At 42.9% G+C, this 27,732-nt stretch overlaps 1 protein-coding gene across 2 annotated transcripts in view; it reads left to right on the forward strand.

The window, feature by feature from the left end:
• The first annotated feature begins 1,909 nt into the window (after nucleotides 1–1,909).
• The window catches only part of lamb2l (laminin, beta 2-like), a 78,633-nt gene continuing 52,810 nt past the window's right edge, over nucleotides 1,910–27,732 (forward strand). Inside the window, exons 1-3 of one of the 2 annotated variants that reach the window (XM_054776613.1) lie at nucleotides 1,910–2,079; nucleotides 16,565–16,623; nucleotides 25,589–25,758. In XM_054776613.1, coding sequence (XP_054632588.1) covers nucleotides 16,593–16,623; nucleotides 25,589–25,758 — 201 coding nt within the window. In that variant the 5' untranslated portion in view covers nucleotides 1,910–2,079; nucleotides 16,565–16,592. Of the gene's footprint in view, nucleotides 2,080–14,336; nucleotides 14,429–16,564; nucleotides 16,624–25,588; nucleotides 25,759–27,732 lie in introns of those variants that run through there. The other variant, XM_054776620.1, reaches the window with a different exon arrangement.

Here is a 27,732-nt window from a genome sequence, read left to right on the forward strand (position 1 = left end):
TTAGCATGCTAAAAACATTCAGTCCAGCCACAAGAAGGGGCCCTAGTATTTGGGGCGCACTCAGAAATCAGTCAAAAAACAAAACATTTTTTGTGCGTGTCTGTTTAGCGAGTAGACGCCATCAACACTTCCTGTCACTGACTTTTAATGTGTAGTGTTGTTTTAATAGCTATGCCGCTGTACCCAACTGAATGTTTCTTACTGAAAATTTTGATGATGAATGCATTATGAATACATAAAAAAATGAATACATACAATACAATAAAGTATCTATCTATTTAATTATCTACCAATTCTAGTTTTGGGGGGGGGCTCTATTGTCAAAGCCTAAGTTCGCACCCGCAGGGGTAGCAAAGGGGTACACATTACATGAATAAAAATGAAAATGAAAACTGAAACTGCTTTAGTAGTCAGCCAGAGAGCCTGTCACACAAGACACATACACTATGTAAATGCTACCCTCTAGTGGTGAGAACATTCATTACATGGCAAGTCCCCCTGCTCTGCATGGACACAAGCGATCTCCATGATTGATATACGAATATATGCTAGTATACTTGGGAAACAGTTTGAATTTGAGAAGATCAAACTGTTTCCCAAGTACATTAGTGCATGTGTGAATGTATAAACGAGAGGAATTTACTTCAATTTCTTTGTAGAAAGGCGCTTTATGAAAGTAAGTACATTTACTTGTATTCATTTACAGCGCAGCCTTGACACATCCAATATGGCGGCGACGTTGACGTAGGGCTCAGCGCTCGATGCGGCATCTAGTATATACAGTACAGTATGTCTATGGCCTGAACCAGTCAGCCAGAACTATTAGCCTAAACCAGTTAGCCTGAATTATTAGCCGGAACTATAAGCCTGTGGGTTCCCTTAGCAGCTCCTTCAGCAGCAGACTGTTACACCCACGGTGTAAGAAGGAGAGGTTCCACAGGTCCTTCATACCGACCGCTGTCAGGCTCTACAACACCTGCACCACCTAAAACATGTTGTAGTCACTATGTATTCTTTACTTGCGTATCTTGCTTGCTGCTGTAACAAGTGAATTTCCCCGCTGTGGGATAAATAAAGTACAAATACAATACAGCCTGAACTATTAGCCTGAACCAGTTAGCCTTAACTAGTTACCCTAAACATTTAGCCTGAATCTGTTATCCTGTTTCTTAGCCTGCACCCTAGCGTGTTTGTGTCCGTCACCAGTAAGCTGTGTTTGAAGAGGAAAGTGAACAATACAATACGGCTAGTCTTTGTGTGATGAGACTGGCCTCCCAGGTACACCACTTCAGCATGTTTGTCACAGCCTTGGTCACCCTAAGTTTAGGGTGGGTACACTTCTTTTTACACTTGAATTCAAGTTAAGAATGTTAAAATAATATTGCTTGTGCATTCAAAAAGGTTTTGTGATGGTCACAGTTGAACCCTGACACAGTCATGTCTAGCATGATGACCCCAAGATGCAGAGACGAGGTCGAAGCCGAGCAGGAAAAACCCAAACTAGCAGAAGGCACGCGCTACAACCAGGCAAGAAGCTTGCAGCTGAACTCAGTAGATGCTCAACCCAATCAGCACCAGCTGCGCTCAGAGTTGACAAAGGAATTGTAAAGTTGCTGCCCATGGTGCAAAACAGGAAACAGACGATACAAAATAAGAGCCATGACCAGGAAATAAAAGGAAAACACAAAACAGGGTACAAAAGTGGCAGCGATGATTTGTATCCTTTATTCGCTATGTTCTCATAGAACACAAATTGCACATAATACACAAAACCTTTCTGTGTTTGTTTTCCAAATATACAAATAAGGATCTATCTTCTGGGGAATATGTGCGTTATCTTTACCTGGAGGAGTGGGCGTGGCCTCGTAGTACTGGGTGGGGTCGTGTACTTTCAAGGGGCTTACCTGCGCCCTCTTCCCCGGGGACTGCACACCGCTGCCGGCCGCTGCCAAGAGCTCCTACTCCGCCGTCCTGAGCCGTCCAGCAGCGCTGCAGACCGGATACCGAGCTCCCAACGGGGGACGCGTGTGCGTGGAAAGAACAGAGAGAGGAGCGTGTGCGTGGAAAGGCAGCTAACCGGTAGGGGAAAAATGCTAACACTTCATTGAAGATCTCCGCCAGCCAACAAGTACACAATTCCAAGTTCCACACGTAACACTTGTGATTGACGTTCAAGAGTCACGTGGGGTCTCCTGCTGTACGCCGAACATTCGAGCATCCTTCAACATAGCTTTGCTACACATTCAAACTTGTTTTTACAGCTTTATGCACTTGTATCTGTCTTCTGGTGTTTGTGGTGCTAAGCTAATTGACGTGACGTCAGCTCCAAACTGATATCAGTGTTCAAGTGTTCAAGTGTCCAGGTGTAAACACGTCATGTGATTCGTGGCACCTGTTTGACGTAATGAGATGCAAGATGATTTGTGTAAAATAAATATCATGCTGACATACATACTTGGATTTCAACTAGTAATACACATGTTTTATTGTGGAAGGACGTCATGCTGTCTCGAGTAATGCCGTTATTTGTCAAATATTGGAACCATGCCTGGTACGATGGCCTGCCAAAATGTCATATTTATGCATGATTTATGTGTGCAGAGTACCTGCTTGGCTGCAAGGCAGGTTTTTGACACACACATTCCTGCCAGATTAGCAGCAGCACAGATTAATGGAGAGAAGGGCTCAGAATTTCTACTTGAGCTGAAAAGAAAAAGTGGAACACACACTTGTTCCAAGATGGAATGCAGCAAGTCGCTGTAATTTCAGCCTCGCAGACTCCTATGATCTTTCTCATCACTTCTTTGCATTTGCTCTCTGCTGCGCTATGGTGAACCTCTGAGGGTTGCCAGGGGCCTTCCAAGGCTTAGTCTAGCTTTAATCAGCTCAAGAACCCAGCCCTGCACCCTGCTGCTCACGTCAGCTCTAACCTGAAGGGTTAAGACCATCCACGAGTACTTGGAACATTTGATGTCATGTTCCCATAGGAAACAATGCCAATACAAATAGTCTGTTCCAGGGTCGAAGACTGGAGTCAAATCTTTTTTTTGGTAGGGTGATGTTGATGTAGCCATATATAGAACACAATATTCTGTGAAGGGGTTGTCTTTTGAAAAATGCCTGGGATTGAATGAGTTAAGTGTACATGGAATGTTTCAAGTCACATTTTAAGGTTAAGTGTAAAAAGAAGTTAAGCACTGTGAAAACAAGGACTGGGCGATATGGACCTTGGCGTGTATTACCATATGACCATATGATAACATTCAGTGGAGGCCTGCATTAAAAATCTACAAACCTGAGCCCACATCATGAAATGCACGTGTCTCATGTTGTAAAGCACATTTATTGATTGTTTGGCAAACTGCATTTAGTAAGTAGTACCAAAGTAGATGAGTGCAAGTATTCAGAATTACACTTTAGTAGCAAGTGCAAATTTAAAATAAAAGATAATAAAAAAAATAATAGTCAGTTCATGCCAACATTGACGTTTCGTGTCGTGAGGAAGGCTGTGAGCAAAAGTGTTCTTTATGTCTGACTTGGTAAGCGCTCGCTAGCTGACGCTGTCTCACGCTTCATGACAACTATGTGTTTGCGCTTGAGATGGTAGAACAAATTTGCCGTGTTCCTACCTTTGCCGTCGCCGTTTGCAAATTAAGTCTCTTACGTGCTCCATCCAAACCAAACCACTTGGTATATCATAGCAGTACCTCCTCGTCTTTGTCTCCAGCCTTGCTCAAATACACTGAAATATACGTCATCAACCATCCTTTATACCGCTATAAGTTAGGGCTGGGCGATATATCAAAAATTTACCATTACCGAAATTTGCAACGATAACCGACGTCATTTTGCCCATGTCGATAAATTCGGTGATTAAAAAATAAAAGTCATTTTTGTCTGTTTTGACTGTGTGTGCTGGTATGCTGTGTTCATTCCCAGCGTGTGTAGTCACGTGACTCCACCCATCCAGCATGAACAAGAAGGGAAAGCAGATGAGGGAATGGCAAATGAAGACGCGTCTGTACAGTGCCAGCATTTCATTGGCATATGCGTCTAGAAATAGACTGCATGCGAGTAGAAAAAAATAAAAGGGAGCACACGTGCGACTACGTTTTTCAACCCTTTCGTTGGCATTTTGCTCCTGAAATAAGTCCCTACAGAGTCAATCAAACTAGAGCAACGTTTTGGCGCATCTGTATATAAATCTACAAGTCTGCTACAACATTTCTTGGTTCACATCAACATCTCGGCCATACGAGCTGCACGGACGTAGCTAACTAGCTATGCTATCAGTTGGATGTTGGAGCAGTGCTGGAAAGATGACTGCTCTCTGTGACGTACTATACTGCTTTCCTTTCATACTGTTTGTATGTATCGTAACGCCGCTCCCAATGATATACACATACTTGACTTGAAATATAAAGAAACAAAACATGTACATCATGGCCAATGATGCTAAATTGACAGTTTGCAAATAAAGAACAAGATAATAAAAACGTCTCCATAGGAAACCATGATTAGTTTGTTGTTGGTAGCAGTTTTTAAGAATTCCATGCTTTGTTTGATGTCACTAATAGATGGTCACATGGCTACAAGAACATGTGAAATTCTCTTTTCATTGTGTAAATGATCATTTTGATATCTATCCGGTTTGTAAAGCCAATATGGCACTCTCATATAGACAAATAACATGACAATGGAATGGCTGGAATGGAACAGAATTGGTAGAAAAATGAGAAAGTCACTATATTTATAAATGCTATTATTATTATGATTATTATTGGAAAATATGAGCTGACATGGTTGTGGTAGGTTGGTTGATATCAAGGTGGTTGGTTGTTCCTGTGCAGTGTGATAAGCGGCCATTAGTAATGGAAGTGCATGAGACGCGATGCCAGTCATGTGATGTGGCTGCATGTGTACCTTAGTGGCTTCCACAAAGATGATGTTGAGCAAAAGAACACAAAATGCAAAGCAAGTATGAAAACTGTTGTAACCACCCAAAGCTCCTGATGGAAATGGAGCGCAGGTGCTGGAATCTAACTGTTAGGGCTGGGTAAAAAAAAACAACATGAATTTATTGTGGGTGAATTTCATTAAAATTTGTTAATAGCAATTCATTGGGCGTAACAGTGATTGAATTAATTTACAACCTCATGAATAGAAATGGAATGGATTGAGGAAATTGGTCCTAATAACTATGCACTGTACACGTGTATTACTCTATGTATCATCTGGTGGACGTCATTGAAGTAATGTTGTACTTAGCAGCCAGAACCTTTTCTATGATGTGATTCAGGTACCACACCCTTCCACTTTGTACTATATACATACTGCATAGAGGATCTTTGAATGGTGTTTTTGCACTTATCAAACAGAGCAGAGCGTTCCTGTCATGGACAGGATCTTTGACATTGTGCTGGTGTGGCGCTTATCACTTCATTTATTTATTTAGGACTACCATTTGTTGATGTAAACATTGTACACTTTTTGGAATGTTGCCCATCATCCACAATCGTTACATGAGACATGAACACACATCTTTCTCTTTTCCGTGCCTTCTAGAGATATAAAACAGATGAAGAGGCAGGTCATTGATGCACATGATGGGACACACCTATACCGCCTAGAAAGGCCGCTATGAAAACACCTCCAAAAAGCTCCAACAAGGTTTAGTGGTTTTCTATCCATGCTGTGAGCATGTCGTACCAGGTACAGTCATGATAACATGGAATACTTGTAGTATTTTGGGTACTTCCTTCCCGAGTGCATTAATGTCACATAGCAACATAGAAAGGAATGCTACAGCTAGCGTAAAAAACAAAAACACAAGCAGCAGTGGTGGCAGCTCCAATATGTATGTTACCTTTGGCTAGTGGCCTGAGGCGTTGTGAGCGAGTGTGTGGTGAAGCTAGTCGCTAGCCGCTGTGGTGTGGCAAGATGTCACTACGCCGCCAGTAAAGCAAGGCAAGTTTATTTCGAGCAGCATTTGTACACAAAAAGGAAAAGAGTAAAATCATTTCAGAAAATCATTCCATAAAAACATAAAATCAGCCTAAAATCATTCGATAAAATTCCATAAATCATTCCATTAAAAACTAAATCAATAAAAATGAAAAGTGCAGATAAAACAGTTCAGCTGTCAAATGCACAGTTGAAGAGAAGTGTTTTCAGCTTGCATTTGAACATTGCCAAAGGCTTGTCGCACATCTTCTGGAAGATTGTTCCAGCATAAAACCAAAACGCAGCTCACCGTGTTTAGTCCTGACTCTGGGCACCCACAGGAGACCCCTCCCTGAGCTTCTCAGGGCTGGAGATGGTTTATGTGGCTCTAACATGTCAGAGATGTACTTTGGAGCATGACCATGAAAAGACTTGTACACAAGCACAGCTGTTTTTAAAGTCTACTCTCTAAGCGACAGGAAGCCAGTGCAGAGACCTGAGTACTGGACTAATATGATTTCCTGGTTCTAGTCAGGACTCGAGCAGCAGCATCGTGGATCTACTACAGCTGTTTACCAGCTGGTGTAGAGAGCTCGGTGAGAAGGCATTAGAGTAGTCCAGCCTGCTGGACACAAAGGCATGGATTAGTCTCTCTAAATGTGGCTTAGACACTATTCCTGTGATCTTGGCAATGTTTTTAGATGGTAAAAATGTGATGAAGGCATTGATTTAATGTGGCTGTTAAAGTTTAGATCTGAGTCCATTATTACCCCTAGATTTCTAACCTGATGATTAGGTTTTAGAGAAAGAATCTCAAGGTGGCCAGTAAGACTTTCTCTTTGCTTCTGTGGGCCAAAGACAATGATTTCACTTTTGTCTGAGTTTAGCTGGAGAAACTTGTTTTTCATGCACACACTGATCTGTTTGATGCAGTGACAAAAGTACACATGTAGGACCATGTTCACCGTAGAGCTGAGTGTGGTCTGCATAGTTATGATAGGACACATTGCAGCTGCGTATTATCCGGCCTAAAGGAGGCAGTAGAAATTGAACAATAGAGATCCCAAGATTGATCCCTGGGGAACCCCGCAGGTCATAGCCATTTGGTCTGAGACACAGTTACCAATTCCAACAAAGTACTTCCTATCCTCCAGATATGATTTGAACCAGTTTAGAGCAGTAGCAGAGATTCCCACCCAGTTTTCTAACCTCTGTAATAAGATCACATGGTCAACTGTGTCAAATGCAGCGCTCAGGTCCAGCAGAACTAAAAGTGAGAAATGCAGTGAGCCTGCATCTGTGTTCAGATGGATATCAGTTGCCACCTTGATCAGAGCTGTGTCAGTGCTAAAGCCTGATTGGAAAGTATCAAACACATTGTTAAAGAGGAGAAAGTTAGTAAGCTGTTGGTATACAACCTTTTCTCAGACTTTTCCCAAGAATGGCAGCTTTGAATGGGCCAGTAGTTGTTCAGTACTGTGGCATCAAGACTGCTGTTCTTCAGAAGAGGCTTGACAGCAGTTTTTAGGGCCTTTGGAAATGTTCAAATCTGAAGTGAGATGTTAACTAGATGAATGAGTTGTGGTAGCAAACTGTTCAGCACAGACTTTAGAAATGTAGTGGGTAACTCATCAAGGCAGCACGTTGATGGACCCAGACTGCAGATGATCTCTTCCACTGTTTTGTCAGTGACAGGTGAAATGTGTCAGCTCCAGGTGTCTAGCTGGCTGCAGGAACATAGTTCTTGGGCGTAACAATGTTAATAACAGTAATAATGACAATGTGGCTAATATGCAGCTTACATTATGGGAGTGAAGCCTTGTTGGTGCCTTTTGGAGTTTTTTTAGAAGCTTTATAGGCGGAATAGGTTCATCCCATTTTGTGCATTCTGAGCTGCCTCTTTTTAGCTGTTTTTTTTTTTGTCTTTTAGAAGGCACAGAAAAGAAACGTGTGTGTTCATGTCTCACGTAAGGATTGTGGATGATGGGCCACATTCCAACAAAGTGCAGCTTTTCCTTTCCACACAAAAGAAGAATGATCATGTCTGGGTTAGGGTTAGCAATATGTCATGTGGTTATGTCGCCAAAGCACCATGTGTGCGTGTGTGCGCGCACGTTGTGTGCATAAGCTAAAGAGTGGCACCTCGAGTCGCATCATTAATCCATTCCAAAAGGAATACAAATCATGTAAATCCCAAAATGTTTGATTTGACCATTTTAGTTCTACCTGCATATCAATTCCCATAAATGAACATTTAATGGCACGTTTACGTACCAAGGGTTGTCCCGATAACGATAACTTTTTCAGTTCTGATACAATTCCAATATTGCAGCCTTGAATATCGGCCGATACTGATATGGATCCAATATCAGCAGGAATCTTGCATCCTTTGATGACTTTTGTCGTGTGGAATGCTTGACCATGTGCTCCTACTCAGAGAACAGCAGTAAGCAACAGGAGGTATGAGAACAGGGCATGCGGGCATCGTTTTATTGATTATAGGCATCATGTAGCGAGGCTGCAGGTGCTCCGTGAAGCTGTTATCAATCACCTCTGTTTTCCCGATTGACGGCAGTTTATTTATAGATTTATTGCTGCACCTTGTCTTAATTGGCAGCTACGGTAGCTTTGTTTTTTTACTTGATCACATGACTAAAATACCAGAGTCAAGGCTAGGTATGCAGCAGATATGTTTTTTTTTTAATTGTTTATTATTATTTTATTTTATTATTATTATTATTATTTAACTGCTTTTAACACAGTCAGCCCCCACAAACTCACAAATAAGCTCCTCACACTTGGCCTGTCACCCTCCCTCTGTAACTGGGTGTTTAACTTTCTAACAGGCAGGCCCCAGTCAGTCAGAGTCCACAATCGCACATCCAGCTCAAGAATTGTGAGCACTGGGACCCCACAGGGGTGTGTGCTGAGTCCGCTCCTCTACACGCTCTTCACCTATGATTGCGTGGCCTCCCAGAACAACACCAGCATCATTAAATTTGCAGATGACACTACAGTCATCGGCCTGATCACTGGTGGTGTTGAAACGTCATACAGAAGAGAGGTGGCGGACCTCATAGCTTGGTGTCATGATAACAATCTCCTTCTCAATACAGATAAGACTAAAGAGATGATCATCGACCCAAGAACAAGGGAAAAGGAGCCGCATAGACATGCACCATCGAAAGTGTCCTTACCGCCTCCATCACTGTTTGGTACGGTAACTGTACAACACGTGATAGGAAGGCACTCCAGCGGGTGATCAAGACCTCACAGAACATTGTTGGGGCAGCCCTCCCCTCACTGCAAGACATTTATAAAACTAGAGTCCTACGAAGAACACACAACCTCATCAAGGACAGCACACATCCACAACACTCATTATTCACACTCCTACCGTCAGGCAGACGCTACAGGAGTTTGAAGTCCAGGACCACAAGGCTGGCAAACAGCTTTTACCCACAGGCCATCAGGCTTCTCAACGAAGCACTCACACACGCCGCACGCAACACACGCACACACTCATAGCACTTTTATTTACTCATTTATTGATTTATTTGTATTATTTATCTGCATTAATGTCTCTTCTGTTTTTTGTTGTTGCTTAATTTATTGGTGTTTATGTTTCTTATAATGGTATTTATGTTTCTTATGTTCTTATTCTTTTTCTTGTGTTTTCTTTCTTTTCTTGGGAGAATGAACAGAATAAGAATTTCATTGCATAGTATAACTGCCTGTTTTACTATGCATATGACAATAAAACTCTTGAATCTTGAATCTTTATTGTATCATTATTGTGGCTTGGTAGCATACTAGATGGTACGACATCCCGTGGAAAAGCCAGACTTTCTGGTAATCATGTTGTGGCGTACTAGCAGTGACTTTTTGACCGTAATATCACTTTACAGTCCTGTGCTCTTTGTCTCTGCTAAAGATACCAGCTGACACACCCTGCTGGTTACTCTTTAACTAGCGCTTAGCTTGCACGCTATGGAGACCAACATGACTTGTTCCTGTCTTCTAGAGTTTTCTATCTAGGGATTTGGATTCTTGAGAATCCTTCCTCCATGATCTCACCTCAGTCATCCCATCCTGTTTCTCTTTCCAACTCCTTTTATGACACCTCCACCTTTTACGCTGCCGCCAGCCGCTTTGCTGCCTGAAGCTCAAGGCCTTCATTTGATGTGTACACAAGTTCATACAAGCAGATGTGGGCTTATCCTGGTTTTTTTATTCAGCGATTTGGGAGCCTGGGATTGTTTGGGCTACAGTCCCCAGATTCCTTGGCATTGTCTGGCCTCCGACACGCACTTCTTATCTTTATCTTTTTTGTTGAAGTTCAGCTGCAGTCTTAACCTTGAAAGACCTGCAGACTAGTTGGAAAACAGGCTTGCAGTATGTGAGTAAGACAAACATGACATTGATTGCTAGGAATGCACAAATAGGGTCTGTCAGGTGTAATTTGTAATGATGCTATGGCGGTGGTGCATGTTTATGATCACAATCAAGTTGAATCTTTTCATGACGTCATGAAAGAAAAATCTCCTTTCTCACGGACATGATGCCACCCCCGTGGTGCCTCCGTGTTGGAGTCATCCCTGGTGAGCGAGGGTTGAGAAAAGGGTCCTGACTGTCATTTGTGCGTACGTGGCCAACGGCAGTTCAGAGTAGCCAGCCTTCTTGGAGTCTATCAGAAGGTTGCTGTAGACCACCCCTGCTGGTGACTCTGTAGTTCTACTGGGAGACTTCAAAGTCCATGTGGGCATGACAACGTGAGCAGGAGGGGCATGATTGGGAGGAATGGCCTCCCTGATCTGAACCCATACATTGTAATGTTATTCAACTTCTGTGCGAACCAGTTTGTCCACAACATACACCATGTTCCAACATCAGGATGTCCACAAGTGCACCTGGCACCAGGACACCCTAGGCCGCAGGTCTATGATGGACCTACAGTACGTCCAAATCGGTATGCGGGTGACGAGCGGGACTGACCTGTGAAATGATCACCACCAGGTGGTGAGTTGGGTTAGATGGAGGGGAGGATGCCGGACAAACCTGGGAGACCCAAACATGTAGCGAGGGTGTCCTGGGAACATCTGGCAGAGTCTCTTGTTCATCGAATCTTCAGTTCTCACCTGCGGCAGCGCTTCTCCTGCATCCCAGTGGAGGACCAGGATATCGAATCCGAATGGGCCGTATTCCGTGCCTCCATTGTTGAGGCAACCGATTGGCACTGTGGTTTGTGCCAGTCGTGGCGGCACACCCTCAACCCAATGTTGGGAGAATAGAGCTGCCTTTCCTTCAAATGGAGAGGAGCCAGTTGAGGTGGCTTGAGCATCCGGATAGTCACAAGCCTCCCTGGTGAGGTGTTCTGGGCATGCCCATCAGGGAGAAGGCCCCGGGGCAGACCTAGGACACGCTGGAAGGATTATGTCTCACAGCTGGCCTGGGATCGCTTTGGGGTCCTCCTAGTGGAACTGGGAGAGGTGGCTGGGAAGTCTGGACTACTGGACTACAGTCTACTGAGACTGTTGCCCTGGCGACCCGGGCCCAAGTAAATGTCTGCTGATAATACTATAGCCACACTAGTACACACTACTATGCATAGTACTGTGATGAATTGTACTGCATGGAATAAGCAACAAAAACTGACATAAAATTGGTACAAATTTGGATAGTGTATTCTTCAAAATTTTGTTGCCAATATTTTCACTTTTACTGCAAATGAATATCTGCTGAAACTACTAAAAATCGGTATCAGTATCGACATTGAAAACATATTGGTTGATGTCATGACTTACAGTCGAATGATTCTTTTATTTTTACAAAAGAACATGTTCATTCATGCAATATTTCAGTATAAAGTATTTAATTGACTGTCAAGTCTTATTTCAAGAGTTGTGGTAGAACCCGCCTCTTTCTGCACCGTCTCCGTCTTTACCAGGGGTTGAAGGTCACATGAGCCAAGTGCTGTGAATGTGAAAGCACCTTTTGTTCTCTGGTGTTTCTGTTTTGTTGGCCCAATGGCACTCATGCATGCACATCACTCATCTCTTTGTCTCTGCCTTTCTTCCTCAGTGAGCAGCCAGACCCTCTCCTGTGCTCTCTAGCTCTATGGCTATAATCACACTTGCTGCTGGTGACATGACAAACAACACAAACGTCTTACGAGATTTGCTGGCATCTCGTGACACTTTTTTCATTCAATGGCTGCAGCCAACAAGCATGAAGGCTTCTTCAAATGTGTCCTCCTCTTCCATTGGATGGTGGCATGCATTCATCCTTCATGGCTTGACGAGGCCCACACTTCTCTCCTTTATTTCTGTCCATCCCCATCAAGTATTGATTTATTTGTAAGCATTTGTAAGACGTGTGCCACCACCAAAGAACATCTCTGATGGCCTCCAAACATTCTCCTCCTTTCACGTCCTCATCTCTGGGCTCATTATTTCACCTGTCGATTCTGTGCAGGACGCTACCTAGTTTTATCACCTAAATGAGATACAGTATGTACTCATGTGATGACAGAATAAGTACTGTATATTACAAGTAGAAATAATACATGTGCAAGTATCATTTAGGTATTGATACTGTATGTACTCGTGATTACAGAATAAGTACTGTATATTACAAATAGAAATAATACATGTGCAAGTATCATTTAGGTATTGATACTGTATGTACTTATGTGATGACAGAATAAATACTGTATATTACAAGTAGAAATAATACATGTGCAAGTATTATTTAGGTATTGAAATGCTTTCTGTATGCATACACAGTATATAAACACGTCATAATATACAGTATATTCATTCATTCATTTTCTATGGCCCTTGTTATCAGTAGGGTCGCAGGTATGCTGGAGCCTATCCCAGCTGACTTGGGGTGAGAGGCGGGTTACACCCTGGACTGCTTGCCAGCCAATGAAAGGGCACATAGACAACCAATCATGGACAATTTAGAGTCTCCAATGAAGCTAACGTGCATGTTTTTGGAATGTGGGAGGAAACCGGAGTACCCGGAGAAAACCCACACAACCACCAATTGAAACCAGGTCTTCCTGATCTCATGAGTGTGTGGCCGTTTTAAAAAGGTCTGCACGGTGGTTAGCATGTTGGCTGCACAGTCAGAAGATCGGGAAGACCTGGTTTCAATTGGTGGTTGTGTGAGTTTTCTCCGGGTACTCCGGTTTCCTCCCACATTCCAAAAACATGCATTTTAGGCTAATTAGCAACTCCAAATTGTCCATAGGTATGAATGTGAGTGTTGTTGGCCTATATGTAATAAGTACTTTTTATATCTTTTATACCTATATTTTATCTTACCTTATTTTGCACTCTTTACTTGCGTATCTTGCTTGCTGCTGTAACAAGTGAATTTCCCCGCTGTGGGATTAATAAAGTACAATCCTATCCTATATGTGCTCTGCCATTGGCTGGCCACCAGTCCAGGGTGTACCCCGCCTCTCAGCTGGGATAGGCTCCAGCATACCCCCAAGACCCTAATGAGGATAAGCAGCATAGAAGAGGGATGGATGGATGGATATAAGCAAAAAAAATCATAATTTTGTCACATTTTCTTCCTTTGCTTCCATTTGCTTTTGTTTTATTGTATTGTTGACATTTCAAATGAAGCAAACTCCTAGCAGTTGACCTTTTTCCCATAAAGATTTCAAGCTTGTTATTGGCTAAAATTGCTTCTTGGTCCATCCATCCATGTTTTATAGCGCCTGTCCTCAGTAGGATGATGGGTATGCTGGAGCCTATCCCAGCTGACACATTGTACTGGTCACCAGCCAATAGCAGGGCACATGTTTACAAACAACCATTCGCCCTCACAGTTTCCAGTCTCCAGTGAACCCAACATGCATGTTTTTGGAATGCAGGAGGACGCCAAAGTACCAAACAGATCTCCTGATTGTGAGGCTGACGTGCTAGCCACTAGGCCACCATGCAAACCATGGCTAATGGTGACTTTTTTTATTTTTATTTTTTTAACACCACCCAAAGGGGTGGAAAATAACCTAAATTAGCACATAAGCACTCCTCATATATGCTGCAATCACCCTGTCTTTTCTCTGAGTCATTCCCTGTGGCCTCTTTACTCTTCTTCACTGGTCTTCACTCTTTCCTGGGAGAAGAAAGGCTTTGATGCATTCCAGCAGCCTGGAGACCGTTCCCCTCTTTCAGCCAGTGGCCCTCAGAGTGACAATTAGAATAAGAATAGCTGTCCATTCACCCCAGCGCCCAGGCGCCCGGCCGGAGGGAACCAGGGAGGGCTGAGCTGGAGGGCGGGGCGATGGCGGCCACTTGGCATTCCCATTGGCTGGCGGTGTTCCCTCTGTTTGTACACCGCTCTGAAGTTTGTTTTACACTTTCACGCACCACATGTGCATGCATGCGTAAACACACACATTGCACTACGAGGCCTTTACATGACACACACTGCTAGTGTTCAGACACACCTGACCTGACCACACGTGAGTATCTATGCTGGAATGACTTGTTCCATTGCTCGTATGAATGACTCGTTCCATTGCAGAGTATGACTGACCTGTTCCATTGCAGAGTATGAATGACTTGTTCCATCGAAGAAAATGTATGAGATGTTCCATTGCTGATCATGAATGACTTGTTCCGTTGCAGAGTATGAATGACTCGTTCCATTGCCGAGTATGAATGACTCGTTCCATTGCAGAGTATGACTGACTCGTTCCATTGGAGAGTATGAATGACTCGTTCCATTGCAGAGGATGTATGAGGTGTTCCATTGCCTAGTATGAATGACTCGTTCCATTGCCGAGTATGAATGACTTGTTCCATTGCTCGTATGAATGACTCGTTCCATTGCAGAGGATGTATGAGGTGTTCCATTGCAGAGTATGAATGACTTGTTCCATCGAAGAGAATGTAGGAGATGTTCCATTGCTGAGTATGACTGACTTGTTCCGTTGCAGAGTATGAATGACTCATTCCATCGAAGACAATGTATGAGATGTTCCATTGCTGATCATGAATGACTTGTTCCATTGGAGAGTATGACTGACTCGTTCCATTGGAGAGTATGAATGACTCGTTCCATTGCAGAGGATGTATGAGGTGTTCCATTGCCTAGTATGAATGACTCGTTCCATTGCAGAGGATGTATGAGGTGTTCCATTACCTAGTATGAATGACTCGTTCCATTGCCGAGTATGAATGACTCGTTCCATTGCCTTATTGTGCTGTTTGAAGAGTGAAGCGTGACTTGGTGCAGCAGCTAAGGTGTAAGTTGGTTAAATTGTAACAACAGTGTCGTCGTCCATCCATGACCTTGGTTGCTGATTCATTTGTCAGTGCTGAGAAGTTTGTTTTTGCACTGAATTTCACTCTACTCCTGTAGAGCAGTGCCAATAAACTTCTATTTTGTTCTATTTCACATTGGTGACTACAATATTACTCAATGGAACACAGTGGAAGAACATGGCTTGTTAATACTACTACTACTACTACTACTACTACTACTACTACTACTACTACTACTAGTAGTAGTAGTAGTAGTAGTAGTAGTAGTACTACTACTACCACTAGGTTCATGGGGGCGTAAGTTTTACATTACTTCCTGCTTCATTGAGGGTTACTTTAATACTAGTTAGACTACTTTCTGGTTCATTGAGGGCCAATTTAGTAGGCCTATGAATTGGACTACTTCGTGGGTCATGGAGGGTGTTGACACTCAGGGAGTTGGACGTTTGCATTGATGCCATCAGTTAGTGAAAACAAAGTCCTGTGTCTGCATCTTTTATCCAGATCCTCACAAATGAAATGACTTCTTTTGTGGTTCATGCACCATCTCTCTAAGTTTCATACTCATCCGCACTATCAATGCTGACTCAGCAGTTTGTTTCTTATTACAACATTGGTTGTGTTGTTGAGTTATACTTGGTCATAAATAACTGTGTGGTCAAAGTGAGCTATGTTTTCCTTTCCACTTTCTCATGCACTCCAAATCATAAAGTAAAAATGAAGTTGTTGCTTCCAGTGTATTCGAGTGTAGTATTTACATTAGAAGATATATTAAACAGTATTTCATTCATAACAAAACAACCATGTTTGCAAAAACTAAGTACTTTTCCATGTCAGTATTCCATGCAAAGTGTTGTTGGCCATGAGTTTCCACACACACACGAATGTATTCTATGGCTTGTGGTCCCATTGAGTAGTCTGTGTGTTTGCAGAGCTTGTGCACACAAAAGGCTCTCTCGCTCGCCACTGATGGCAGCCATCAGCATCGTGACCTTGCAACGCAAGTTTACCTTCAATCAAGGTCATTTCTTTCTAGCCTCAATTCAAAACAGTCATGGAAGCTTTTTTACTTGGGATGTGTGCTCGGTATCATGATTGTATCAACATCGACATTTCAAGGCAAGCATGTGCACATACATGCCCTGCGTTGTGTATTGATGTGATGATTAGGGCAGTTTGATGCCACATTGGTAAATGAATGACTTGGTTATCATTTCATTGATGACTCTTCTGTTCAACTTGCAGGCTACCAAAGTCCTTCAGATGAAAAGGAATAGTATTTTCTTGGTTCCACTGTAAAAAGTATTTGTGTGTTCTTTTGTGGCATCCAGGGTGATCGTGTGGACTTTGAGGACCAACATGGCTGTCTTGATGATGCTGCTCATGCTGGGTGAGTCAAATCTTCTTCTTTTCACACCTCAATGAAACTACACATACGTGCAGGCATACTCATCTTAGGTTTTATTTGGTTGGTTGTATTTGGTTCCCACCTTCGGCTGCCACCCAGCTCACTCTGCACCCGACCCCACCCCCCCCACCCCCCTGAGTGGTGAGCTCACTGGAGGGGGGGTACCCATGTCGTCTCTTCGGGCCATGCCCGGCCGGCCCCATGGGTGTAGGCCCAGCGACCAGACGTTCTCCATCGTGCCCCGCCTCCAGGCCTGGCTCCAGAGGGGGTCCCCGGTGACCCGTGTCTGGGCAAGGGAAAACTTGGCCCAGTGATTTGTCTCTTCATAGGGATCTACTAAGCCACTCTACGTCTGGTCCCTCACCGAGGACCTGTTTGTCATGGGTGAACCCAGCAGGGCATAGAAGCCCCAGACGAGGACAAGGTAGCAGTACAAGCGGCTAAAATGAGTTTTCTCCGTAGGGTGGCTGGGCTCTCCCTCAGAGATAAGGTGAGAAGCACGGTCATCTGGGAGAAACTCTGAGTAGAAGCGCTGCTCGTCCGCATTGAGAGGAGCCAGATGAGGTGGCTCGGGCATCTAGTCAGGATGCCTCCCCAGGGAGGTGTTCAGGGCACGTCCGAGCGGTAGGAGGCCTCGGGGAAGACCCAGGACACGTTGGAGAGACTATGTTTCTCAGCTGGCCTGGGAACGCCTCTGGATCCACCGGGAGGAGCTGGATGAAGTAGCTGGGGAGAGGGAAGTCTTCCTTGCTCAGGTTGCTGCCCCCACCACTCAACCTCAGATAAGTGGTAGAAGATGGATGAATGACTTCAATGGAATTCCAGTATAAATATGGTGGAACATTGTTTAGCGTACGCCCCGCCCATTATGGTGCACATAACAAACTTTTATTTGTTGAGGGATTCCCCTCCATAGCCTCCCCTCCACCCGATCCCCTCCTCCACCTGCCCCTCCAGTCCTCCCCTCTCTGGTTGTTGTTTGTCAATAAAGGTTAAATTTTCATATGTCGTTTCTGCATGTGAAACTAATAATAGTCTAGAAAATGTGTTTTGTGTTCATATTTTTGGGAACGGACCAATTGGGCTTTACATGCCATCCTATGGCACTTGCCTCGGTTAGAGTATCACATTTTGGTTAGCATTGGAACGTGTTCATGATGCTAACCAAGGTTCCACTGTAGCAATAAAGATACTTTCTGCACCTGTTTAGCAGTGACGTGTGGTCAGGGGTGGCAGGTGAGGCAGTGTCTCACCTGTCATGATGAAAATAAAATAAAAAAAAACGACATAAAATAAATATGAGTATTTGTCCATTCAACTGCATTATAAATCCCAATCACATTTGATTTGGCAAAGGTTTTACGTCGGATGCCCTTCCTGACACAACCCTGTGTATTTATCCGGGCTTGGGACCGGCACAATAAGACACTGGCTTGTGTCCTCTTGCGGCTACATTGTATTATAAATCCCAATGATTTTTAAAATTTACTTATGTAAATTTGCAAATTTCCTGATGACATACCTAAGATGAAGCCACCGTGAACGTGGCTCACTGTAGTGCACAAGCCCCGCCCCCTGCCTGAGTGACTTGGACCACGGCACCTGCCAGCATGTGGTAAATGGTCTTTAACTTGTGTAGCACGTTTCCACCTCCAAGGCCCACAAAGCGCTTTGACACGGTTTAGTTGTGTTACTTTTAGTGTTTTATCATTTCAAAAGCCTCCAGTGGACAATGCGTCTGTGTAGGCTCTCAGTCGTACAGGAGTTGTCCATCGAGGAAAAGGCTTCTTGAGACGTCATCTGTACTTCTGTGAAGAAGGTGTCGGACGTTTCGCTCCTCATCCGAAGAGCTTCGTCAGCGAACTAATAAGTGCTGGTAGCTTAGGCCTTAAATACAGTAAGAGTCGGCGGAATTGGTGTGCCAACACACTCCTCCTATTGGTTCCTTACACTAAGCCTGGGCGGAGTAGTGGTATAATCCTATCCTGCTATTAACACCTCCGATAAAAGGGAAGTGTCGCTCCCTGAATTGGGTATGAACGACTCTGATACTGGCTCGTTAGCATCTATTGTTCTGGCTCGGCCCTGGCTTCACCTCATTTGCAAGACTAAGAGCTGTGGGTTTTGGTCTCAGTAACCTGCTGAACACAGGGTCCAAATTAAACCTCAAACCACCATTCCGATTCAATGATGGGTTCTGTTGTTTGACAAAAATAGCTTCCTTTACTCCTCTTTCAAAGCATCTGTTTTCTTTGGCCAAAATCTTTACCTCGCTGTCCTCCAAAAGAAAAAAATTCCTACCTATTTCAAACCAGTAAATACCCTGAGACAAAAATTAGTGCATCCTAAAGACAAGGCTCCAAACCAGAAACAAAGCAATGTGGTCTATTCCATCCACTGTAAAGATGAGGAATGCAAAGAGCACTACATTGGGGAAACTAAGCAATTGCTCCAAAAAAGGCTTTATCAACATCGCAGGGACAATTCTAGTGGTCCTCAATCAGCAGTACATCTACACCTTAAAGCTACCAATCACTCTTTTGACCAATTGGGCTTTACATGCCATCCTATGGCACTTGCCTCGGTTAGAGTATCACATTTTGGTTAGCATTGGAACGTGTTCATGATGCTAACCAAGGTTCCACTGTAGCAATAAAGATACTTTCTGCACCTGTTTAGCAGTGACGTGTGGTCAGGGGTGGCAGGTGAGGCAGTGTCTCACCTGTCATGATGAAAATAAAATTAAAAAAAACGACATAAAATAAATATGAGTATTTGTCCATTCAACTGCATTATAAATCCCAATCACATTTGATTTGGCAAAGGTTTTACGTCGGATGCCCTTCCTGACACAACCCTGTGTATTTATCCGGGCTTGGGACCGGCACAATAAGACACTGGCTTGTGTCTTATTAAAATAATATTAAAATATTATTAAAATAAGCTATAAAATAGCTATAAAATAGCTTCCTTTACTCCTCTTTCAAACCATCTGTTTTCTTTGGCCAAAATCTTTACCTCGCTGTCCTCCAAAAGAAAAAAATTCCTACCTATTTCAAACCAGTAAATACCCTGAGACAAAAATTAGTGCATCCTAAAGACAAGGCTCCAAACCAGAAACAAAGCAATGTGGTCTATTCCATCCACTGTAAAGATGAGGAATGCAAAGAGCACTACATTGGGGAAACTAAGCAATTGCTCCAAAAAAGGCTTTATCAACATCGCAGGGACAATTCTAGTGGTTCTCAATCAGCAGTACATCTACACCTTAAAGCTACCAATCACTCTTTTGAGGACAGCGAGGTAAAGATTTTGGCCAAAGAAAACAGATGGTTTGAAAGAGGAGTAAAGGAAGCTATTTTTGTCAAACAACAGAACCCATCATTGAATCGGAATGGTGGTTTGAGGTTTAATTTGGACCCTGTGTTCAGCAGGTTACTGAGACCAAAACCCACAGCTTTTAGTCTTGCAAATGAGGTGAAGCCAGGGCCGAGCCAGAACAATAGAAGCTAACGAGCCAGTATCAGAGTCGTTCATACCCAATTCAGGGAGCGACACTTCCCTTTTATCGGAGATGTTAATAGCAGGATAGGATTATACCAGTACTCCGCCCAGGCTTAGTGTAAGGAACCAATAGGAGGAGTGTGTTGGCACAGCAATTCCGCCGACTCTTACTGTATTTAAGGCCTAAGCTACCAGCACTTATTAGTTCGCTGACGAAGCTCTTCGGATGAGAAGCGAAACGTCCGACACCTTCTTCACAGAAGTACAGATGACGTCTCAAGAAGCCTTTTCCTCCAGTGGACAAGTGTTGGAAGCTAGGAGGTTCCAACCCGCAACCTGAGCCATGCCGCCCGATAGTCACTAATATCACAGTACAGAAACATCTATAATACACGGTGACCTTCTGCAGCCTGCATAATGGATTTCATGGTCATGCGCTCTTCCCACAATGAAATACAGGAAGCACCTACAGTACCGATATAAATCGGAAGGGGTCAGGCTTGCGTGAGCTGAAGGTGCTCGTCAGCCTTTCCACAGAGGAAAAGCCAGCATTTTTTTAATGAATGAATGAGTGAGTGAATGGGGGGGATGAATGAATGAATGAAAGGGAGCATGGATGGATGGATGAATGAATGAATGAATGAATGAATGAATGAGTGAGTGAATGAAAGGGCAGATGAATGGATGGATGGCTGAATGAGTGAATGGGCAGGTGAATGGGGATGAATGAATAAATGAACGATTAATAAATGATTAATAAATGAATGAATGGACGGATGACTGAAAGTGTCCTAGGCTTGGGGATTCCTGCACGGGGAAGAAAGAAAAGAAAGTGTTGCATTCAGTCTCCTAGGAAGAAAGTTGGCATCGTGCATGCTGACACCTGGAATGTTTCCTTTAATGAATAACGTTTTCCATCCCGTCTCCACATTCCTGCCATAGCGCCGTATACGCCCGGGGCTGTGTTTACCTGTCTGCGTTTCATTGCCACACTTGGAAAGCAGCTGGTGTGGTATTCTTCTTGTTCGTATGATTGCACGTACAGTGTCAGACATGTCTTTACTGTTTGCCCGTCACTAAACTGAGCAGCAAGCATTCTGTTATACAAGAAGTAAAGTTGGATATACTTTTGGGTAGTCGGTGTACAGCTTGTCAGAATTTCACAGTACTCATACATGTACACAGCACAAACACCGTGATGTTTCCACCACCATGTTTGGCTGGATTATTTCAGCAAAAGACTCCAAAAGAGCAGAAAACATTGCTGGTTTTGTCGCTACTGACATTTTAAATGGCCAAGATGGAAGAACTCTCAGGAAGACAATGCATTCAATGCTGTTATGCCTCATTAAACAGTACATGCTGGAATTCATGTTTACCTGGATCAGCAGCACTCGTGCAGCCCCGCAACGAGATGCTACCACACCCATGCTTGACTGTAGGCAAGTCACACTTATCTTGTTACTCACTTGTGTTGCCAGAGATGCTGTTCAAACTGTACACTGACTATTCTAATGGATATGAAGTCAAATCTCAGTTTCCTTATGATTCGGTTTTCATGGAACATACAATACCGCACATAACAAACCAGTCCATTTGCCCTGTACTGTATCGTTCTGTGGAATCAAGCACCCTATGTGCTGCTGACTCGTTGTCTGTATTTTTTACGAAATAATCCCCCAAATTAATAATAAACACTGAGGTAGCATTTGATTGTCTTGAATAAAATGACTGCATATATTGTTCTTCCCTTTTGACATGTTTGCATAAAGCTCCTCATGCCATTGAAGGGTCCCTGACACGAGTCATCAACTTTGCTTAAATATTGTTTGTAATTGCAGTCAAACCTGTCTTAGCGGCCACCTGTAAAGAACGGCCACCTGCCTATAGCGGCCACTGAAAAAAAAAATCCCCCACAGAAAATGTACATGTTATAGACCCTGTGTATAGCGGTCAAAATGCCGACTCAAGTAGCAGCTTCATGCACGAAAAAGTTTTGTTTTTAAGCAATGAAGCCGTCATGTGTAGACTTTAATTACTGAGTCCTAGTTCGACATAAAAAAGCCGTCTTCTTACTTTGCAATGCCGCCCTGAAAAGATTCAATGACGGCCAAAACGGTAATCTTCCCACTTTGCGATGTCGTGAATAGATTCTAAAATAGCCAAAACACCTGAATAAAACATCTAAAATATCACTTAATTGCCAACTAATTAGAGATTAGAAGCCCAGTCAATAAGAAAGGACCTCCTGCGCACTCAATTGTTCAGGCAATTGTTCATGACTGCTTCACACGTATCCTGTACATACTGTATATCCTCACGCTCGTTCACAAAAATTTTTATTTCTTACTTTTAAAATCGTGTTTTAAAAAAATCAAAGCTGGAAATTTGTGACGTTCTGCAGGACAGGAGCGAGCGTACCTGCACTCTTATTTGGCGGGCTGTGCCTTCTCCGGGGGGGAAGAGGCAGCCGCTTCATGCCTGGTGGCCGCGCAGCTGCGGTCAATTAACATTTGCGGCGGATAAAAAGCCAGCGCCATCGAATGTGCGGCGCTGGTTCATTGTTGTTAATGATATTACTACAAGTAGTTTCCTCACCGGAGCTGTTACCTAGATTTACCTACCTGTTTGTGTCAACAGAGCGTTTTCCCCTATGTCTCTTGGTTTTGCTCCAGTCTTTTTGTGAATGCATGTTAATATGTGTGCGCACAAATTCAAAATGGCCACCAACCTGTCTGTAGAGGCCACCTGTCTATAGCGGCCACTTTTGCGGTTTCCCTGCAGTGGCCGCTATAGACAGGTTTGACTGTATCTTCTACATTGCAAAAATAGTTGATGGCGCTAGCTCTCTCAGTTCAGCCTCATTCCAGAAGTGACGCCATCAGGGTGACACCTCACAGCTAAAGCAGAGTCAACAAACTCTTCTCCAGGTAGATGGTGGGCTTGGTTCAGTATATTTTTCATCCAATAGTAGTCATGCCAAAAGATTGTGTTGCTGCTGGATGTTCACAGTATCCCAGTGATACTGTAAGTTTTTCTTTTCTTTTCCGAATGAGCAAGCTTTAAGACAACAATGGACAAAGCAAGTGCAGAGAACGAAAGACGGATTGATGCTCATCTCGAGTTCTGTTCCTTGCAGTGATCATTTCACTGATGACTGCTATGAAGGAACACCTTTACAAGAAGCATTTGGCTTGAAAGTACAGCATAAACAGATTTTGAAAAAGGATGCTATTCCTGAAGTGGTACACAGGAAAAAAAGACAAGAACAACATCAATGTTGCCACAACAGAGTAAGTCATGTCTTCTTTCCATTATGTCTTTTAAACACTTTTCCACGATAGTGACAAGACAAAGCATTATAAGTCTTTTATATAGACATCTTTTCACAGCCATATGTATGTTTACTGTGGGGGTGGCACCTGCGACAGTGATAAAATAAAATAATTCAGGCTATAAAGACCCCTTTACGCTCATTAGGAAGCCGATTTTCAAAGACTATTTAAAGGCTAAGCAACTCCAGAGTAGTTTACACACACCGTTCTGTGTTGTGAAGGTGACCAATCTTCATTTCCATGTCTTAAGGCTTAAGTCCATGTTGGAAAAGTTCACTCTTTCATCTACAAATGTTTCTTCCTCCTCAAGCTACAGTATTGACACACGGCTCAAATCTTGGCTATAATCACTGTAAACATCCTTTGTCTCGTAACCTGCCATGTTTGTTTACCTGAGTGACAGTACTTCCGGAAATGAGACCCAACTGTGCACACTAGTTCGTCAACTATAAATGTAATGTTTGTGAAATTACAGTTCACTTTCAAAAATTTAACAATGTAAAACATAATTACAAATGATATATCACGCCCTCACATTTCTATGCTGTTTCACATTTAAAGCTTAGCAGCATGATCAGTCAGACTCATTTTAGTGAAAATAAGATTTAGTTGATATCATTTGACTTGTAATATCTAACGTAATCAAGGCACTGATGGCAGGTGCATGTGGGGATAACATATGTGTTTTCAGTGGACATACTTGTTAATAATAAAATGTCAATCAATAAACAGTTCAAAGGTGGTTTAGCTGCACACACACAAAATGTTATTTTGAAAAATTCCAAGTCTTCATAAATTGGAGATGTTTTTTCTTGTAGAGTAGAATGTCTTTAATGAAGGCTTTATTGTCATACTCCTTCACAGCAGTGCACATTTGTAAAATGGAAAAAGAGACAGACAAGGACCTTGGTTTGGATCATTGAAATCAATTAAAAAAAAAACAAAACATGACGTTTTGTCAAGAGGAATTGCACTTTGAACTTTCCCACTCTTCACCGGTCAAGCCTCAGCATGTTGTGTTTTTTCTGTAGAACCAAGTGTGAAAACCACCCATACATCAGTCATCTTGTCTCCTCGGCCCACTCCTGTCCCGTTCGTGGACAATTCCCCGTGTCTTGTAAATGGACTGTGATGTGGGTCAGATTACACGTGCCTGCTTTGTTGGACATTGTAGTCCGTCTGCAATGTTTGCCTCTTGGCTTGAAAACTGTACGTATTCTTTCTCAAGACAGGACAATTATAAAGACACTCATCTCCCTGGAAGGAAGGGAGCACATTCAAAGTAGTGATCCAAACTGAGTGTTAAGAATAAGTAGCACTGGAATAGTGGTGTCTAAAGTGCAGCCTGGGGGCCATTTGTAGCCTGTGGCTGTTTTTTTTTGTTTTTTTTTTTTTGGTCTGCAGCACATTTTCAAAATATACTTTTATCAAAAAAACTTGCAAAAATGGAAAAATCAGCAGTAATCTTAGATGAATAAAGCATACTAGCACACACAGTCAAAACAGACAAAAATGACTTTTATTTTTTAAACACCGAATTTATCCACATGGGCAAAATGACGTCAGTTATTGTAGTAAATTTCAGTAACGGTAAATGTTGATTAGATTCAAGAGTTTTATTGTCATATGCACAGTAAAACAGGTAATTATACTACGCAATGAAATGCTTATTCTGTTCATACATCGCCCAGCCCTTCCTCTAACCCAATTTTACAGCCATAAACTGGTAAAATGAGGAAAAATAATGCAGGATAGAGGTGAAATGACAAAATAATACTTTTTTAAAAGTCAAAATATAACAAAACTAAAAGTTGTCATTGGGTGAAGATAAAGAAGAGCATTTAAATATTTGGAAAAAAACAGCAAACAAAAAAAGAGCAAAGAGTGAAGTTGTTGTGTTTTTTCATTTACGTACATGTTGTTTCACAAAATATCAAAGAGGAACACCGCAAGAGATTACGAGCCTCCAGTCCCATTCATTTTCAGCGGGGAACACTTGGGACTTTGACTCGAGCTAAACGTCCTACGGCTTTATGGTCTTTTATGCGCGTCGTGTCTTGGCAAAGTGTGCATGTGCTGCCATGCTTAACATTTGACTTTATCTGCAGCAGGGACTGTGTCCGGACAGGACCTGCCGTCAGGCCCTCACGGCTGCACAGATGGCAGCTGCTACCCCGCCACAGGAAACCTCTTGATTGGACGGGCCATGAACCTGAGCGCCACCTCCACTTGCGGCCTGGACGGTCCTGAGCACTACTGCATCGTCAGCCATCTTCAGGTCATTGCTTTTTTTATTTGTGTTGACACTCGTCTGGTCTGGACCAAAGTGTAAAAACTAAAGACAGTTGGTGCGTATTTTGGTGTGGTTGTTTTAGCATTCACACTGGTATTTTAGTCATGTGACCAAAGGTTGTACGGTAAAGAACATATACATCATGCAAGGACTTGATTGGATAGCTTACATGAACATATTTTGTTACAAATATTCCAAGCTAAAATCTCCTTATTTTATATTCTCTTTCTTTAGGTGTCACCAGAAGCTTGTCAAATATACTTTTAAAGACCTTTCGTGACTTATGTAACATAAGTGAAATTAGGGGCGTCCTGATGCAACTTTCACTTCAATGTGATATTGCAGCCATGAATCGTGCGAGACAGATATCGATCTGATATAAGCAGGAGTCATTCATCCATCCATAGATTTTCTATGCCACTTAACCCTCATTAGGGTGGTGGGGGCGTATGCAGGAGCCTATCCCAGCTGACTTTGAGGGAGAGGCGGGGTACAGGACTCATACATAATTGTATTATTTATTTATACTGTAAATAATGCATAACATAGACTCGCACGTTAGCGTTGACAGTTGTACTTCCTGTGGTGGCTATTGTCTCATCAGTGTAACGTTACTGACATATACCAGTGGAGAATTCTGTTCAGGTTAAGAACAGACTTATGATGCACTTCAGTAGCTTTATTAACAAGCAGTGAACACATTTACAGTTGAACATTCACTCAGGAGCTGCTGTCTGCCACAACTCTCACTAGTCACCGCTCTTGCCACGCTGCTGCTAACACTCAGCTGAACAGATAGCTGACATCACACCTGTCACTTCCACCTCCTCAAGGCTCAACAAGATGTTACACTACATGCAGTATCCCGTCTTCAGAACGCCATATGCATTTGTATTTCCTTCATTTGGCCATTTTTATGCTTTAGAGTGCTTAATTTGGGCCAAGATTTGTGGGACTAATAATAGGCCCCCATTCAACCACAAAACCATGATTATTAATGAATGAATTGTTCTCGAGTGAGGGCGCGATGTTTGAACTGCGATGTTGCGAGAGACGACTATTCCAAACCAAAATGTTATTTGCTGGGTTGAATACGTAGGTTACTTTTCTATTCTGCTATTTTTCACCAAAAGCTTGTAAAATATACTTCTAACCTTTTAAGGCCCACACATGCCAACATAGATGTTTTGCTTTTCATGCAACTGTGCTGGTCCTCCTGTGGGGTGTTTGGTAGGAAACGAATGTTTTTTCTTCACTTGTCCATCTATCTTCACTCTTCCATCGTCATCTTTTTTTGCGTGTTTGTTTTTCCATGAGCTTGCCTGCTAACCTTTCCGTATTTGCTGCCATTCAACATTTAGCATACTGGAAGTACTCGTAGGTGCTGCACTGTTGGTTGTTGTGTTGTAGTTGCGCTCATTGTTCTTGTCAATGAAGTCTGACGTGTATTTCATCATGTACTTGGATATCTGTGCAACACAAGTACATACTTGTACTTCCATGCCTTAGGGCAGCAGCAATGTGTGACTTCCAGGTGAACATGACTGACGTGTGCTGATTGCAGAGGCCCCCCACCCCTGTAGGGGGCAGGATGTGCCGTCACAGCATCAATCCGGCTGTGGGTTAGGGTTAGCAGGATAAATGATGCTTTTGACAAGGAAAGGTTCATGAAGGAAACATTCCTGTTGTTACTTGGAAGCATTTGGACCATTCTTATGATATCATTTCTTAGCGACTCAAACATACGCAATCATTCAGATGAGACGGTCCTTGCTGGACACGAGACCCATTCATCACATGTGCAAAGGAATTCCTGCAGCAGCATTTTAGCATCGTTACAACAAGTCCCAGCTTCATCACCCTTGACAACAACCTAATCAACTCTGGGCTGCATTCCACTTTTTCTTGTGCCAGCACCCTTCTCTGGGGCCCCCTCTTATGTCCCCACTGAACCCTCTC

Source organism: Dunckerocampus dactyliophorus, chromosome 1 (genome assembly GCF_027744805.1).
Source record: "Dunckerocampus dactyliophorus isolate RoL2022-P2 chromosome 1, RoL_Ddac_1.1, whole genome shotgun sequence".
In the NCBI taxonomy this organism is placed as follows: Eukaryota; Metazoa; Chordata; class Actinopteri; order Syngnathiformes; family Syngnathidae; genus Dunckerocampus; species Dunckerocampus dactyliophorus.